General features: G+C 38.6%; 1 protein-coding gene across 5 annotated transcripts in view; it reads left to right on the forward strand.

Annotated features, from left to right (window-relative positions):
* The window catches only part of PPP2R2C (protein phosphatase 2 regulatory subunit Bgamma), a 201,242-nt gene that overhangs the window by 72,310 nt on the left and 112,722 nt on the right, over positions 1–16,210 (forward strand). The window contains exon 2 of one of the 5 annotated variants that reach the window (XM_061468619.1): positions 7,723–7,815. The exons of the other annotated variants lie outside the window; for them this stretch is intronic. Within the exon in view, the coding sequence (XP_061324603.1) occupies positions 7,749–7,815 (67 nt within the window). The 5' untranslated portion in view covers positions 7,723–7,748. The remainder of the gene's footprint in view (positions 1–7,722; positions 7,816–16,210) is intronic. 5 annotated transcript variants of the gene reach the window in all.

Consider the following 16,210-nt stretch of genomic DNA (forward strand, 5'->3'; position numbering starts at 1 on the left):
TTCATGCTGCTAAAGTTCCTCTGATCTCCTTTTGGCCATTTTCCAGACTATCTTTTAATTTTATTTTTTTTTTTTGTGAATATTCCATACCAGCCTTAATTCCTGCCAGAAGGCAACTGTTCCATCTCTGTTCAGGGCCCAAAGCTTTAAATTCTCCACGTCTCTCTCTGGAAGTAATACTCCTGCTCAGACAGAGGAGAAAGTCAGGAATGTAGATCCAAGCTGTGGTGGGAGAGAAATAAGGAGATGGAAATACGGTCATTCCTTCCTTGACTACAATTGTTCTTTTGTCATGTGCTGTTTCACTTGATTGTAGTGATACTGGGCTTTTATTTGCAATCCTGTCTTCTTTTCAAGGTCCAGAAATCTTTATCTAGGGAAAAAAAAAAAGGAAATCCAGCCAGAACTGTAATGCATGTGGCAGTCTTTGCCAACTTCTTTCTGCTCTCTGTACTTATGTTCGTTGGATCTTGAGAGGGCGAGGTCTGGAACTGCCTATTTGTACCATTCTTTTACTGTCATTAAAGGACTCGGACGTGACTCAAAATCATCTTGGACCTGGAGTTAGTTATTTATCTGTCTATCATCCTCACATGCAAGGGGAGGGTCTTCTTGGAATTTTAAGAGTCTCTACCTCTACACCATTCTATTGAAAAGGAATGTCTGACTTTGGAAGGAGGCCCGACAGGCTTGCTGGGTAAGGTCCTAGTTAAATAGGTTAGTATCAACAGAGATGTCTGAAGAATGGGGTCAGGATTTTACCAAGGGAATTTTACCAGATTTTACCAAGGGAAAGGCTAGAGGTGTTTCCTTTTTTAAGTTTACCACTATGCTGTGGAACTGGAAGTGACTGGAAATAATGCAAGTTGCATGAAGATTTGAAGAACTGTAATGTACTACTTATTTTTTGTTAGGAAACCAAGATCTGCATTTCCATCAAAGAGCAGCAATTTCTTCTTTAAAATCCTGACAGGTTGTTACAGCCTTTATGTAATTCTGCTTTAGTATCCAATGAAGTCTATTAAAAAGGTGCCACTGGCTTAAGTGGGATTGGACCAGGGTGCCTGGCTTTGCATAACTGTATTCTGTATATGTATTGTAAGTCCAAAAAACATATGTCTGTATATACAAGCCACATATTTTATTTGTGTTTTAAGAGTCCTGATTTTAATCTTTACATCTATTTTTCCTAATTACTTTGTACAGTAAACTTAGTTACTTTTGTCTTCAGTACTATATTATATACACGTAGTATATAACCCCTAATAGTGGAAAAGGATTTTCTTTTGAAGAGTTTGTCTGACTCAGTGCAAGAATGGATAAAATAATTACTTATCAAAAACCTTTCTGGGAATCTCAGTGTGCTGAATCTTCAGAGATTCAATGCCATTACTGGTTTTGCTGTTTAGGGCAGAAATAGATAAAGGTGGAAATTTGGCCTAACTGCTGTATTGAGAAACCTTAGCTTCTACAAAGCTTAATTTTTTTTCTACACACTGTTAGGAAACGTAAGTGCATTTTGCACTTTCATGAGAAGAAACCTCTGGGAGCTGAAATTATGTGCATTTGTTAAAGGTGTTATTTTTCTTAGGGTTTACTACATTCCTGTTCACCAACAAACTGTATATTTAGTCTATCAAAAATTTATTCTTTAACCAAAAGAACACATTTTCCATAGTTACTACAGCCATTTAGGGTTATAATTTTGTTCCTTTGCATAATGGGTTAGGAAGCCTATCTGGAATTTCTCACATATAATAAAAGTTGTTAAGTTTAGTGTACTATTAAAGTTATCCTGTTGAATGTTGTGATCTTAATACTGTCTTTGCAAGTTTCCTTAATACATTCAAATTTATGATAACCTGGGTACAAACCCATTTGGGTTTTTTTGACCTCTTTGCTTACTCCTTCTTTATAATTTATCCTTGCTGCATATTGTTTTCTTTTAAATATTGTTGTATGTCTTCACGTGCAGCAAAGCTACTGTCCGGATTTTCTCTTTGAGGTAATGTTGCTTCAGGCTACTTTTTAACTTCCTGAAATGCAGAGTAATTGTAGTTCAGGTTTTAATTCTGTGCCTGTTTCTTCCTTTCAAGAATAAACTGCCTGGACACATTATCAGTTTGTTATTTAATGGGCTGAAATATGTGTCTAAGTTGTATTAATTTATGTTGCAGGAAGATTCAAATTAATGCTAACCAGAAGATCTTTCAATGGATGAGTAGCAGGAAAGGTATAATTAAATGTCTCTGAAAAAATTACAGGATACTTCCTGAATGTCAGTAACACGGTTTTAAATAAATTTGTTACAGTTATTTTTCAGGGTTATCACTACCAGAACTTTAGAAAATATGTATGTCTTAGGAAAATAGTAATTTCCTCTGATCGGTATTTTTGGGTTTGTACTTGTTAGTTTCATATTGCCCCCCTAAATTATGCTTTTACAGCTTCCAGAAAGTTCATATGGTGATACTGACACAGTGGCAGTTTAGGCTGTAGGCAGAACATTTATGTAAATACTTAAGCTGATGAGGAGTTTTCCTGTAGTCATGATAACTGTTAAGAGCATTCCAGATTTTTTTGATTGAGGCGCTACATCAAAGAGTAGCCCACAGTCAAGGAATAGACTGTAGCTGAAGAATTACCACAGCTGCATTATTGGGAAGAAATTGTTTGTCAAATGCAGAATTAGTCTCTTCAATTAATCAGTCTTAAAAAAACGTGGTTAACTTTAGCATAACTTGGTTCAGTCACTTGTGGGAGTCTATCAACCTCTTGTGGTCAAATCAAGTAAGCTGAGCGGAGATGAGTTGCCTTTTCTAGCTCTGGATATCTGAAGCACACTTCTTGGTGCACATGTTGTATCTTTGTGCTTTGTTTGGGTTGCTAGTGACAAAGAGTGGGGCACAGTGATCCAGCCCTTTGGAACAGGCATTTGTTTGCTTGATCTGTAGAATGACATTGCATTGGACAGTCAAAGCTGCTTAGTTCATCCCTTTGAAAGTATCATGGCAGACAAGCAAGGAGTGGAGGCTTAGCAAAGGGATTTTGCTCTACAGAACACCAGAGTGGTTCATGTCTTATGAACTAACATTTTGTAGAAGTACAGAATCGGTGTATATGGGGCAGGGCCTCTGCAACTCTGTGGTCCAGTGAACTACTGGAAGCACAACCTTGCCAAAACTGTAGATCAGGTCAGCTGTGGATTCATATGGTAGGGTCTTGAAAACCAGCAGGGGTGGAGATGCCACAACCTCTTTGGATAACCTTTCCAGTTCTGCACTGCCCTCCTAGAGAAAAAGCTGTTCTAAGTAGCCAGTCTGAACCTCTCAAGCTGCCTATCAGTTGCTTTTGACCTTACAATATCATGCACTACTACCCAGAAGTGTTTGGCTCCACTGTCTCTGCAATCCCTGTCAAGTACCTATGAACTGCTATTGAATTGCCCTCAGCCTTCTCTTCACCAGCTTCAACAAGCCCAGCTCCCCCGGTCTCTCCAAACTTCCTAATGCACCTGACCAACTTCATAGGTGCTTAGGACTTTGCTGGATTTGTCCAATTTTTCTGCTTCAGCTGGGGGGAGGAAAAGTTAGGAGCTGAACACAGTATTTGAAATGCAACCTTATCAGTACTGAGCAGTGATAGACCTCTTTCTGCTGGCTGTTTGCTTGGTAGCGTTAGCCCAGCATGTGGTTTTCTGAGATGAGCCCACTGTTTGCTCATATTAAGTCTAGCATCCTGGATGACCTAAGGTGGTCCTTTCCAGCCAGGCTGCTACATTGCCACTTGCTTTTCAGCCAGATGTGTGGAGCTCTTCTGCCCCAAGTGCAGAATTTTGCACTTGTGATGGAACCTCCTGAAGTTTCTCAGGATCCAGCCACATTCTCACGGATGACTTTTTTTTTCTTCTGTGGCTTCACAGCCATTTCTTGCTCTCGCTTAGTTTGTAACCGAGAGATGAAGCACTGAGTTTGTACTGTTAACTGTATCACTATGGATGTTTCTAGATTGGCAATGTCTTGCAGTCCACAGTGCACAGTGAATATACACTAGGCATGGGTGACTTCAAATTGAATTTTCTTTGTTGTTTTTTTTCATGAATCAATGTAAGTTTTTGGCTGCCTCCAGCTGACAGGGTTGTTTGAAATACCAGAGAGCCTTAGACATTTCTGCTTCATGAAAGACTCGTTGACTCTTTTCTTAGGGAGAAACGTCATTTTTATCCAAGACCTCAATTATCAACAGTGGGAATTGCATTTAGTGTGCAGTGGACTTGAAAGAAATCAATATTCTTTTAGCTTGCATAAAAAAATCCTAGGTTCTTAGCAAAGCCATAGTATATAGTATATTGAAACTGTCATTAATCCTTTTTCTGTGGAGTCTGTCCATTAAAATTCAGGTACTAGCCATGTCATTTCTGGGTACTGGCACCTAAGTATGGGTTTCTTGGCAGTGACAACTAACAGCATTCAGCTGTAGGTTCAAATTGTTAGGCTCATTTTTCTTCACTAGGTATATGCAGGCTGGGGAGACCCAGGTGGGACTACAGTCCACAGTGGTACTGTCCTCTCACACGTGCAGGAAATGGGCAAGGTTGTGTTCAACCTGAATGTTGTCACTGGGTGAAGAATGGAGATGAGGAATGCACTACTGCAGCCAGAGATTCATGGATACATTCATCTAAAGGTCCACACAGTGGACTTTTTCCAGCCATGGAGACTGAAAGGTAGGTTTCCTTCATTTCTCAAAGGGAAATGAGCTGTAAAAAACCAGTGATTTCCATAGGACTGAAAGGAAAAATTCTGATGGATCTGATAACTACATCCAGGAGCTCTGTTACAGTCCTTATATACATAATAGAGTCTACCCAATATTTAAACAAGGAAGAAGGAGATATTCTAGCTTGGATATGGTGGTAGGATGTGAGTTTATGCGAAAAATATCATGAACTTTGTCATGAAATAGCTTTCTGTTTGAGTTGGACTGATCTCTGGAACATATCTTTCTCCCGTGGCAAAATTGTTTTCTTTTTGAATTCCATGAACTACTCTCCCTGACAGTGAAAGTGATCCTACATTTTAGAAATACCCCATATGGTTAAAGTGCCTCTTGAAGTGCTTGGAGTATGCAGACTGTAGGAGAGGTTTCAGAACAATAGTTAACTTGGGAGAAAATCAGGAGGATGTAAGCAAAGGAAAGGCTCTTTGAAGCATTTAGTGCATGGGGTGCTTGTTTCTGAATGCTTAAGGCTTGTTTTTGAAACAAAAGTAGGTTACCCTGACAGTGTGAAATGCTTGCCATTTGATGTTTTTGGGGACTACTAAAGCAAACAAAAATCCATACTGCCTGTTTCAGCTCTTGCTTTCAGTTGTAGCTTCCTCCTCATCCACCAGTTTTAACTTTTACCAGTTTGCATTTGAGGGAGGGTAAACACATTAAAAGTTGTGGTTTGGGGTGAAACCTGTTTGCACTAATGCCAGTCCTTCCAAGGGCAGCTTTTTGGTGACTCTGAGGGGGGTTTTAGGCAGTATGTAGGTTTTGGTTCCGATACTCCTCTAGTGTTTGTCAAGCAAAGAAAAGGAGCAGATTTACTGTTAGTGCTTAGAATTAGCACATCTAATTGTCTTAGAAAGTGAACAGGTCATTGATTTATGGTGCTCAGGACAGAATTAATCATTGTCCTATTTTTTTTTTGAACCAACTTGCTGTACCTTGGTTTATATTTAAATACTAGATTTATTGAATATGGTGCAATATATGTGACCAATTATTATTATTTCTCTTGGAGATACCTCATCCAAATATCTTGGCTAAAGTCAGACTTAAGTCCAAAACATACTTTGTCTGTGTGTTTCAGGCATAAGTCAGTTCTGCCCAAATAAGAGAACAATTCTGTTTACCCCTATGTTTGCAGCATATACCCAGCTGATAGATCGAGCTTAAGTGATTGATAAGTTGTGTCTGTTTGTTGGTTTGCTTTGTTTTTTCCCTAATAGAGTTCCTCTGCAATATTTTTCTAATCACTTTCTTGGCTCTTCCACCCGCTTGTTGAAGCTGGTGAAGAGAAGGCTGAGGGCAATTCAATGGCAGTTCATAGGTACTTGACAGGGATTGCAGAGACAGTGGAGCCAAACACTTCTGGGTAGTGGTGCATGATATTGTAAGGTCAAAGCAACTGATAGGCAGCTTGAGAGGTTCAGACTGGCTACTTAGAACAGCTTTTTCTCTAGGAGGGCAGTGCAGAACTGGAAAGGTTATCCAAAGAGGTTGTGGCATCTCCACCCTTGCTGGTTTTCAAGACCCTACCATACGAATCCACAGCTGACCTGATCTACAGTTTTGGCAAGGTTGTGCTTCCAGTAGTTCACTGGAGCACAGAGTTGCAGAGGCCCTGCCCCATATACACCGATTCTGTACTTCTACAAAATCTTAGTTTATAAGACATGAACCACTCTGGTGTTCTGTAGAGCAAAATCCCTTTGCTAAGCCTCCACTCCTTGCTTGTCTGCCATGATACTTTCAAAGGGATGAACTAAGCAGCTTTGACTGTCCAATGCAATGCGAGAGTCTACAGATACACGTTCGATGCTTTTCAGCAGCTCTGAATTATATATAAACCTCACATGTATAGGCTTTGTCTTGCCTTCCAGTTCACTTTCAAGATTAACATTGCTGTTGGTCAAAGTTAAGCAAATGTAATGAAGGCTGAAGTGTTTCCAAATAATCATTTGAAATTGCGCCTGCCTGTGAACGTCAGTACTCAGAGTATGCTCCTATCAGAATAAAATAGTTGGTCATTAGCTTCCAATACTCCGTGTCTAAACTTGACATTTCCTTCAACAAAAATTGTCATGGTTCTCCTGAAAGATACAAAGGAATCACTTTTGGAAGCAAACAGCCTTGTTTTAGTAAAGCTTTAGGGAATTGCTTTTGAAATTGTAAAACATTGTAATCACCACCACGCTCAAAAGTATGAATTATGTATTTCAGATAGAGGTTTTTTTCCTCTTGTTTTAAAGGACTATGCTTTTGGTATCAACAGGTAATTTCTATGTGTCACACTGAAAGTGGTGGCTGAAACCCGTTGTCCTAGCTGGAAACCATGAGGATAATGGAAGGTTTCCTTTTTTCCTTTAAAAGTTGTTTTTGCTAGGATCAATTCTTGAGGTAAACCTATTTAGATTAATGTGGAAGTAAAATGTAATGCCTTTATGGAATGGGTGGGACAGAAGAAGTAAACAGGACTGTTTCTCTGTTAGGAAATCTGTATGGTAATGGTTTCTGTAACGGAAATGTATAAAGAGCAGACTAAGAAACTTGCCATTGTGAAAGGGAGGTAGAAGGGAGAGAGTTGCCCAATGGCAAGTACTTGCTCATGTCAGAGTTGAGAGACTTATTTAAGCATGATTTCCTATTTATTTTACTCATGCTTTTTAGTTGATTCTCAATGGTCATATCCCAGCTCGCTGTATAGGTAACTGGCAAGAACGCCATCAACTCATGGACCAAAGAATCCAGCTTGCTGGCTGGGCAGACAAATGGAGCTCCACAGAAGATGTGAAAGTAACCCAAATACTTGAGTAGAAAATGGGAGTTCTTCACCATACCCCTAAATGTACTTGTTCAAAGCAGGCATTGTCAAATTCATTTCTTTTTCCTTTACTTGTAATGGGGGAGATGCTCACTGCAGCCCTGGAAATTAAGTCCTCTATTTCTCCACAGGACAGGTATAGCAAAGGGCAGCAGCAATGCAAGCTTCCCCACATTGTCCTGCCAATGTTCCTCAGCCCAGTTCTGAAGAGGTCACTTCTGGAGGTGAGTGGGTGGAAGAGTCTCTGTCCATGCAGTGATTGCTGCCAGGCAGTGGTTCCTGCGGGACAGGCTGCTGGACAGAGACTGACCCCTTGTCTTGAATGAACCACCAGTCTTGAACAGATAATCAGTTTATGTTCCGTAAAGCGGCGAGGGCTGGATTCACTGAGGTTGCATTATTCTGCTTGACTGATCTCACATTTTGATATTTCTTTGTGGTTGGATGGCACCTTTGCATCTTTCTTTTCTTTTTGCACTGTTTTATTTTCAGAGACGTTGTCAATGCTTGATGTACACGTCTACAACGTAGCATGCGAATCACTGAATGCAGTCTGGTCTAAATGTGAATCAGAAAAACAGCCTTGTGTGCAAGAGGAGCTTTAGAGGACTACACCAGGAGGCATGCTTTGAAATGCACCAGAAATTGATAAGATAGTGAATGTTGGTTTGCAGTATCTAAATGAACTATTAGGTTTGCATTGTAAAGCCGTATCTCCACGTTTTCTCTTTTTGTAATTACTATGTAATTTAGATATTAACACCAATTAAGCTGGTAAATTCATGTTCTTTTTTAAATTAATTTACAATTAATGAAATCTGCCTATCTAAATTTAGACGTGCAATATTCTACAATATATGAAAGTAATGGCTGTGTATTGCAGTTAGAATAGATAGTTGTCATCTAAAACAAAAAATATGTGATAAAGCACATTAGAGGAATTAGTGTGCCTGATGTGAGTTTTTTCACAACAAAAATAGCGAGTGCTCACAAATTTTTGGCAAATGAATCGTCATATATGTACCTGGATTTATTTAAGTACTCTACAGATTTCAAATACAGTGATGAGTGTTTTGTTTTCAGCTAAATTTACATCTCTTAAATATAGAAATACAATTGAGAAAATGGAAACAAAGGCTTGTCAAGGCTTTTAGGTCATGTTCAGTTGCTTTTGTAGCTTCAGATGCTATGTGAAGGATTTGCAACCACTTGATTGTCATTTGTATTTGAGGCCCATAAGCCTGTTTAACTCTGCTTCTGTGGTTGTTTGTATACAGGTATGATAACAAGAGAACATAGTACAGTTTGATAGTTACCAATAATTTACCAATATTCATGACTAGTTCCAGAAGATCTAGAATAAAAAGAGTTCATTTTCATAACTAGAATTCCAAAGAGATTTCTTGCCTTTTTTACTTTAAGGATGTAAATCAGAATAGTATTCACTCCATATACAGCTAAAACAGTTCCTGACTTCTCTTTTTGTCAGGCTAGCAAGAGATACAGGATTTGACTCATAGTTAAAATGAGTAACCGAGTTAAACTCGGAAGTAATTTGGGACTTATCCATAAATTCATTTTAAGTGAAGACAGTTTGAGTATCCTTGTCATGACAATACGCAGCATTAGGTAGTATAATATTAGGTATATTTACTAATAAGTCACCTTACTTAATGTTTGCATGGTGCCAATAAATGACATGGATCTGATTTTTCAGCTCTTTTGAATGCAGTGCAGATTGTTAACCTCTTACTGTTGCTGACAAAGCTGTGGAGAGGTCCAGAGTTGGACTCCTAGATATTGAGCTCAAACCTACTTCTGTGCCGTGTAAACCTTTGAAGATAATTATATCCTTATCACAATTAAACTGTTCTTATAAAAGACTTAATTTTAAATTCAAGTACAAAAACACAATTAAATCGTTGTCAAGTATGAGCACAAAAGAATGGTCAAAGACACTATTTTCTTCACACTGTATTTTATTCATACTGCATTTACCTTTCTGTCTCTGATTATGACTTCAATGAATTCTAACTAATACAGAGTCTGATTTTTCTGCATGTTTACATTGAATAGTGGTGATCTAAAGGAGCAGACTTGTAAAACAACATAGTCTCTAGAGTATCCCAGAGCAGGATAAACCTCATGACCTTGATCCTGGAGTCCTAACTTGTATAAGTAATTCTGTTGATCCCACTTTGACTGATCATATAAGAAAAGGCTTCAGCATTGCAGTTACAGATCTCTGTCTTAAGAGCTTTAGTTTTATTGCCTTTTCCTTACCTCCACTAATATGCTAGTGATTGTATACCCTTGCTGGTTATGTCCAAGGACTGACAGTAGAGGAAAGTTAAACTAGTCCTTGGAGAGGGTATATAACTATCTTTCCTGAATTATAGTGAGTTGGTTTGAGCCTTCAGTCTGAAGTCACAAACTCATTTTTCTCACTGACCACTACATAACAACAGAGTTCAAAGGGACATATCCAGAATTTTGGGTCATGTGTTGGAGGCGTAGGTTGCAAACAAGGATAAAGCAACTGTTCAAGTTCACACTGAATAATGTATGACCATGCCTCGTCACAGTTGGGAAACCTACATGCTAAAATCTTGGTTTTTCTCTTTGTCTTTCTGTCTGTGAAGATAATACAGATCTGTATTTATATGTAGATGATCCAGAGGGGATTCCCAGTCTTCTGGAGGCATTTTCTGAAGGGCATTTCCCTAGCAGGTTTGGAGCTAGGGTGGAGTATGTCAGGCTGTGCGTGATGATATGGAAGGAACTGTGTAATGTTAGATTATTCAAAATGAAGCATTTACTTGATGTGTGTTAAAAATGTTCCATGTGTCAGCGCCAGACTTCTAAAAATAAATTGCTGAGATGCAGCAGAAGGAAATTCCTTCTCATCAAAACTTTGTCACTGGCATCTGTAAGTAAAAGGGAGACTAAAGTGCCAAAGCTATGAGGAAAAAAACTCCTTTGCTCAGGTATCAGGCTGTTCAACTGGTTTCATAGATTTATTAGGTAGTTATCATAGGCTCCTAACATGTTACTATTTAGTATTATTGTGATTGTGGGAAAGAATTCGTCACCTGTCTCTCCAGGTTTCATGAAGGACGAGGCTTTTATCCTTCATTCATCTTTCGGTTGGCAGTTTTAGTCCAGCCAAGTTCATAAGTGACCAGGTTATCATTATCAATCAGCAGCTGTTTAACAATGTATATGAAAAATGGTTATTATATATTTAGTTCCCAGTCATCTGCAGCATTATTATGCCATCCATAAAGGTTCAGGTGTTGCCATGCATGGAACTCATTGCAGAATCATTGCCGATGCTGTGAACTCTCACAGGGCAGGAAATACATTTTTCTTTTTGCACACAGAAACCCAAAGCTGCCTGAGACTTTGCATACTCCTGTAATGCAGATAATAAGGAAATATGTATTTGGAGCTGTCTTTGTGCAAGGAACAAACAAGCAAATAGTGCCCAAATCCCACAATAACAATTTCACCCATTTAATTATTTTGAGCACGTAGAACATTGAAGTCCATTGAAATTGCTTTCAAGAGTGTCGCCTTTAATCTTGTAGCAGGTTATTTGAACTCAGATTTTGAAAACAGTTTTAACAGTCAAAATACTGCAAACCCAGGTTGAGATATGCAGACAAAAATGAAAAGGTGATACAGAATGTAAATCTTCCTTCAGGGGCCTCATGCGAATGCCATCTGATAATCATCGCCTCAGATACAGTACAGGTACCTGTCGTCCTTTGCAATCCGTCAAAACCTAACTCACAAATGAGTTTTCATAAAGTCAAACTGTCAGATCTGCCATGAAACCACATTTAAAGTGGTTTTTGTTTTGTCGTTCTTAGGGAGATTAGTGAAACCTAACAGCTCAAGAGTATTGAGGTTGATGGAATCTAAAGAAGCAGAGTTTTCTGCTTTAGTATGCAGCAAATTGAAAGTTCACAGAATAAATACTGAGACCCTGGAACTGTGAGATTTTCCGGGGCAAAGAGAAGTTTGCTCTTACATACCATTTGCAGTTTCATTCTTAGGCTCATCTACTGTGCATTTGGAGTTGATAGAGAATTTCTCCTGCGCTTTAATTGCTGTTGTGCCAGGAAGTGTGGATTTTTGTAGACTTTCTTTTGCTCGATCAAATAATTTGGGCTCTTCCAGGAAGATGAAACAAATTGGGAAATGTGTTCATGTGTTCTGTTTTAAAGTACTTCAGAATGTGCTTCAGGAAAAAGAAAAGTCTTTTTTTTTTTTTTTTTAAAGGACAGATACATCTTAAGAAGCACTTTAATAAAATTTAAGAGATTGGTTAAAATTTAGCTGTAATGAAAAAGGCAGTGGTTAAATTCCAAGAAAATTGATCTGAACTTCCAGGTGAAAAAAAAAAAAAAAGAATTGGGATGTTAGCTGGAATTTAGAGCAAAGATGGCTGCTATTTAGACAGTTTGATGTAACACTGTCTACCAGATCCTGTCTGTGGAAATGTGAGAGGAGTGCTGAGTGATGTGGCGATATTTGCATTGCACTGGGGTTTGTCAAAAGAGAAAAAAGCGGCTTATTTTGCTGTTAAAAAGGAGAGAATGATACAATGTATTGTGGCAGTTTGGGACCAGGCTGGAAGAACAAGGTCCTGTTTGTTCCCTAGGATGGAAACAGCAGAGAGAAATTAGAATGAAAACATTTATTCTGTTGGAAGAGTTGGTTTTTTTGAAAACTGGAAGAGATTTTTCTTAGTGTTTACTAATAGGGTTTTTGTTTAATTTTAAATTGAGGCTTGGCTGCCCAGTTCTGGATGGTTGGGAATAACATGGAGGTCTGTTTGAAAGAAGTTCATTCCAGGTTGTCTCCTGCCCCAGTCCTGCCTGGTGTCTGACGGCTTTTAGCACTGTCCCTGATGGGCAGAGGACACTAGAAGACCTTTGTGAGCCCCGCAGGGAGGCTGCTGCTAGATGAATGCTGATGCTGCTTCTTTCTTCCCTCTGTCCTCTCAGCTAAATGCTTGTGTGGAAGAAAAGTGATGTTATGGCCTGTGTACTCGCCTGTCCTAGTTACATGGCTGAAAGTGCCGTGACTCTGCCAGGTGCGCTATGAACTTGATACATTTGAACCTTACAGTGAAGGTGTAGGGATTTCTTGTTTGGGTTGCTGTGGGTGGTGCAAGTGTGTGTTTTCATACAGCTTGTAGAGGAATCTGACGCAAGTTTGGAGCAGACCTCATGCTGGCTTTAGCCGAACACTTCAGAGGAACCCGGGGTAAAAGAAGCTGAAGACGAATTGTGCCTTGCCTTCAAGTTACAAGATTTTTCAATCCACAGTGCTGATGGTTTCACACTGACAGAGACCATTATTTTCTAGTATTTCTCTCATGATGGTGTTTTTCTTCCTTAATATTTATACTGTTTTCCTTTTTCTGTTAGCTCGGTTATATAAGGTCTATGTACTGAAACCGCTTATAGAAAAGGCTGTGTTGTAGAGGTCTGTTCCACCCATTGACCACCCCCATTGACTTCTTTTCACAGGAACAGGGCATGAATAAATAAAAAGTTGCTGGCTTAATGTTAGATAGAGAAAAAGTATTCTCTGTTTTACAGGATGAATTTTGTAGTATCAGTGTGCAAAAGAAACAGCTGAACTGCAGTTTCAGGCTGAGCTGTAGAACTGCATGGAAATGGGAATGAAGGAGTGATTGGTATCAACAGAAACCAAGCCGCTGTAAAAAACAAAACCCCCAAACCTCTCCCATCCTGCAAAGTTGTATAAATTGTGCCAGTAAGCAGATTTATTTCTCCCCAGACTGAGGCTTACAGTTTAGGTTAGAATTCTGTCGTAAAACAACAGTGCCTATGACCAGTTACACCGTGCTTCATCTGAACAGCAAAGTCTGTCTTTTTCTTTTGTTCCATGAGCCAAGTGAACCCAAAATCTAATCTGAACATCTAGTGATAGGGAAAAATCACCGTTGCTCACTGTATCACAGAAGATCCAGTGCTGTGCTAGGAGGCAGAGAGCACTGGTATGAAATCAGACATTTCACTGACTTCAGTGTTACTGACTGTTACTAAGTGATGATTTCCATGAACTGTGTCTAGAACTGAATATCATCTAAATGTTAGATGTCACTTAAAAATGCATGATGAATAGATAAATAGTGTGAAGGGGAAGGAAGATGAGACTGTAATAGTATAACTGTAGGGTTTACTCACTTAGGACCACCTTACTCCTTGGCCAGTACCATAGAGGCAGAAAATCCTAATCAAAGCCATGCTTTCATTAGAAATAGCAAAGGAAGAAGGGGAAAAAAGATTAATTAAAAAAGCCTTATGAGTATTTGTGAGAAAGCATCACGTACAGACAACTCTGGCAACGTGTGCTGCATCTGCTCAGACCCAGAACAGAACAGACCAGCTGCTGCCATTCTATGCAGGCTGATGCCTTCAAGGGTACATTTTACCCTTGTGAGGGTGGGAATGGGTACATATAATAGGACAGGATAAGAAAATGAAGCTCTAATTTTGAAATGTGTTTATATCTATATATATATATGTGAAAGATATATATATATCTCCATGTATTTAAAATATATATAATTGTTTTGGTTTCCTTAAATCAGAATAAGGTTTTGCATTTAATTTTACATTTTTGACTCTTTGATCTGCCTTTTTTCAAATGTGATTGAGGGAAACGGCATGTTCTGTTACTGAAGCATAGGCTGCTCTGCCATGCATCTGCTGTTTGAATGCTTTAGGATTGCATGGATTTATATAGTAATAAGTTAAATAAATAGACCTGTAGCAGCAATTTTTAAGACATAAGTTTAATGTGCACATATTTGTTGTATTTATTGGTCACTTCTTAACTGCCCCCACCATGGTTCTGTGACCATAACCATAGTATTCTGAGTATAAAAGATAAATTGTTTTACCTGTTCACTTTTCTCCTCCTCTTTTTATGAAGACTCTCTTTTGTCTCTTCTGGTGAAGGGCTTCTATGTTGAGGACTTCACACAGGTAACATTGACATACTAAAGTCTTAAATCTTGCTTGCGGTAGCTTCTACTATTAGAAGTTTTGAGAATTAGGGAGGACTTGGCAGTACATGAGTGTGCACATGAATGACTTTTTCCCCCCACTGTTCTTGCTGGCAGATGGTCCTTTAGGAACTTTTGCCAGCAAGCGCAAGTCAGAATAGCCTCTAGGAGTGACTGCAGTGGTAAAGATACTGAGCAGCTTTCCTCTTGCTGAGCTTAGCAGAACCAGGCTGCCAGTGAACCTGATCTGTCATTTTCAAAGTTATTTCATATTTTTCTCTCAGTACTCACAGAGCTGTAGAGGAGGGTGTTCAGCTCCCCACGAGAGTTGTCAAACATAACTAAATACGAAATTAAATGATTGTTACAAAATAAATGCCTGGAAGAGTGAGCTTCCAGTCTCAATGCTTCTCTGAAACAATAGAGGTACATTTTAAAATTCAAGCTGTAACACAAGATTTCTGTTCAAAACAATGTTTCCTTCTGAAACATAATCTCAGTTAAAAGACTTTTGAAGGTTGGAATAATTTTCATGATGTCAGTAAACGCTGTTCATTACACTCTCACTGCCATAATGGTTCTGTTTATAACCCAGATTTAACCAACAGGTATCTATTTAATGGCTTCTTTTTGTGTAAAATAGTGGAATTTAGTTTTGTGAATGAGAATTCCTCTAATTGTGTCAGATTCTGCTTGAATTTATATCTCTCATTCTTTTGTAGTTCGTTCCAAATCTTTCCCTGAACACTTCCCTCTGCCTGACCTCTGATTCTGTGAATTAAAAAAACCAAGCAGAACTCCAGATAGTTCAGTTCATAGAATGAGGGCACCTTTATTTGAAAGGCATTTAAGTATGAAACCAGTAATGTGAGGTAAAGATCCAAGAAAGAAAATGAGCAATCTTTATCAGCATTCCTCAAAAATGATATATGCACTTCCAGACATACCTGAGTAGTAGTATGACATCAGATTCCAAAGACTTTTCTCACAGGCTATCACAGAGCTACCTGAACTGTGTGACTCTCATTACATATCTTAGAAACCTGTGTTACATTTGTAGGTCTCTCATACATTCTGATCTCTTTTGTAATTACTACAGTAGCATGCTGTTTTTGTGCAGCTATGCAGAAGTGCGTTTGGTACTTTGTCATCTGTGAGCGGTTATAGAATATATGTGGGCTGCTCGTGGACCAAAAGCATAGACCAAAACAGGTGTCTTTTACTAATCTTTTGATGGATATCTTCCAAACTGCAGTGATATGAATTCTGGGACTTTGTGTGCCACCAGGCTTGGAAGAAATGATTGATAGAATTTGACCGAAGTGCCACTGAAAATAATATTCTTACTTCCATTTTGTGTGGTTGTGGTAATAATCACAATAATGATAATCTGAATTGATAAATGACTGAAATAATGATAATCGGAATAGCTAGGTGAATAAAAAAAACCCATTTTCATATGAAAGATAATTTGTACCAAGAAGATACCAACCATGATGATATAATAGGAAAAACCCTAGCCTCAAGAATAAAAATTGACTTTGATAATGCAAAGATTTCATTGAATG

Source organism: Pezoporus flaviventris, unplaced genomic scaffold (assembly GCF_033815535.1).
Source record: "Pezoporus flaviventris isolate CSIRO_AGI_PZ_B2104156 unplaced genomic scaffold, CSIRO_AGI_Pfla_v1 ptg000002l, whole genome shotgun sequence".
NCBI classification, from domain to species: domain Eukaryota; kingdom Metazoa; phylum Chordata; class Aves; order Psittaciformes; family Psittacidae; genus Pezoporus; species Pezoporus flaviventris.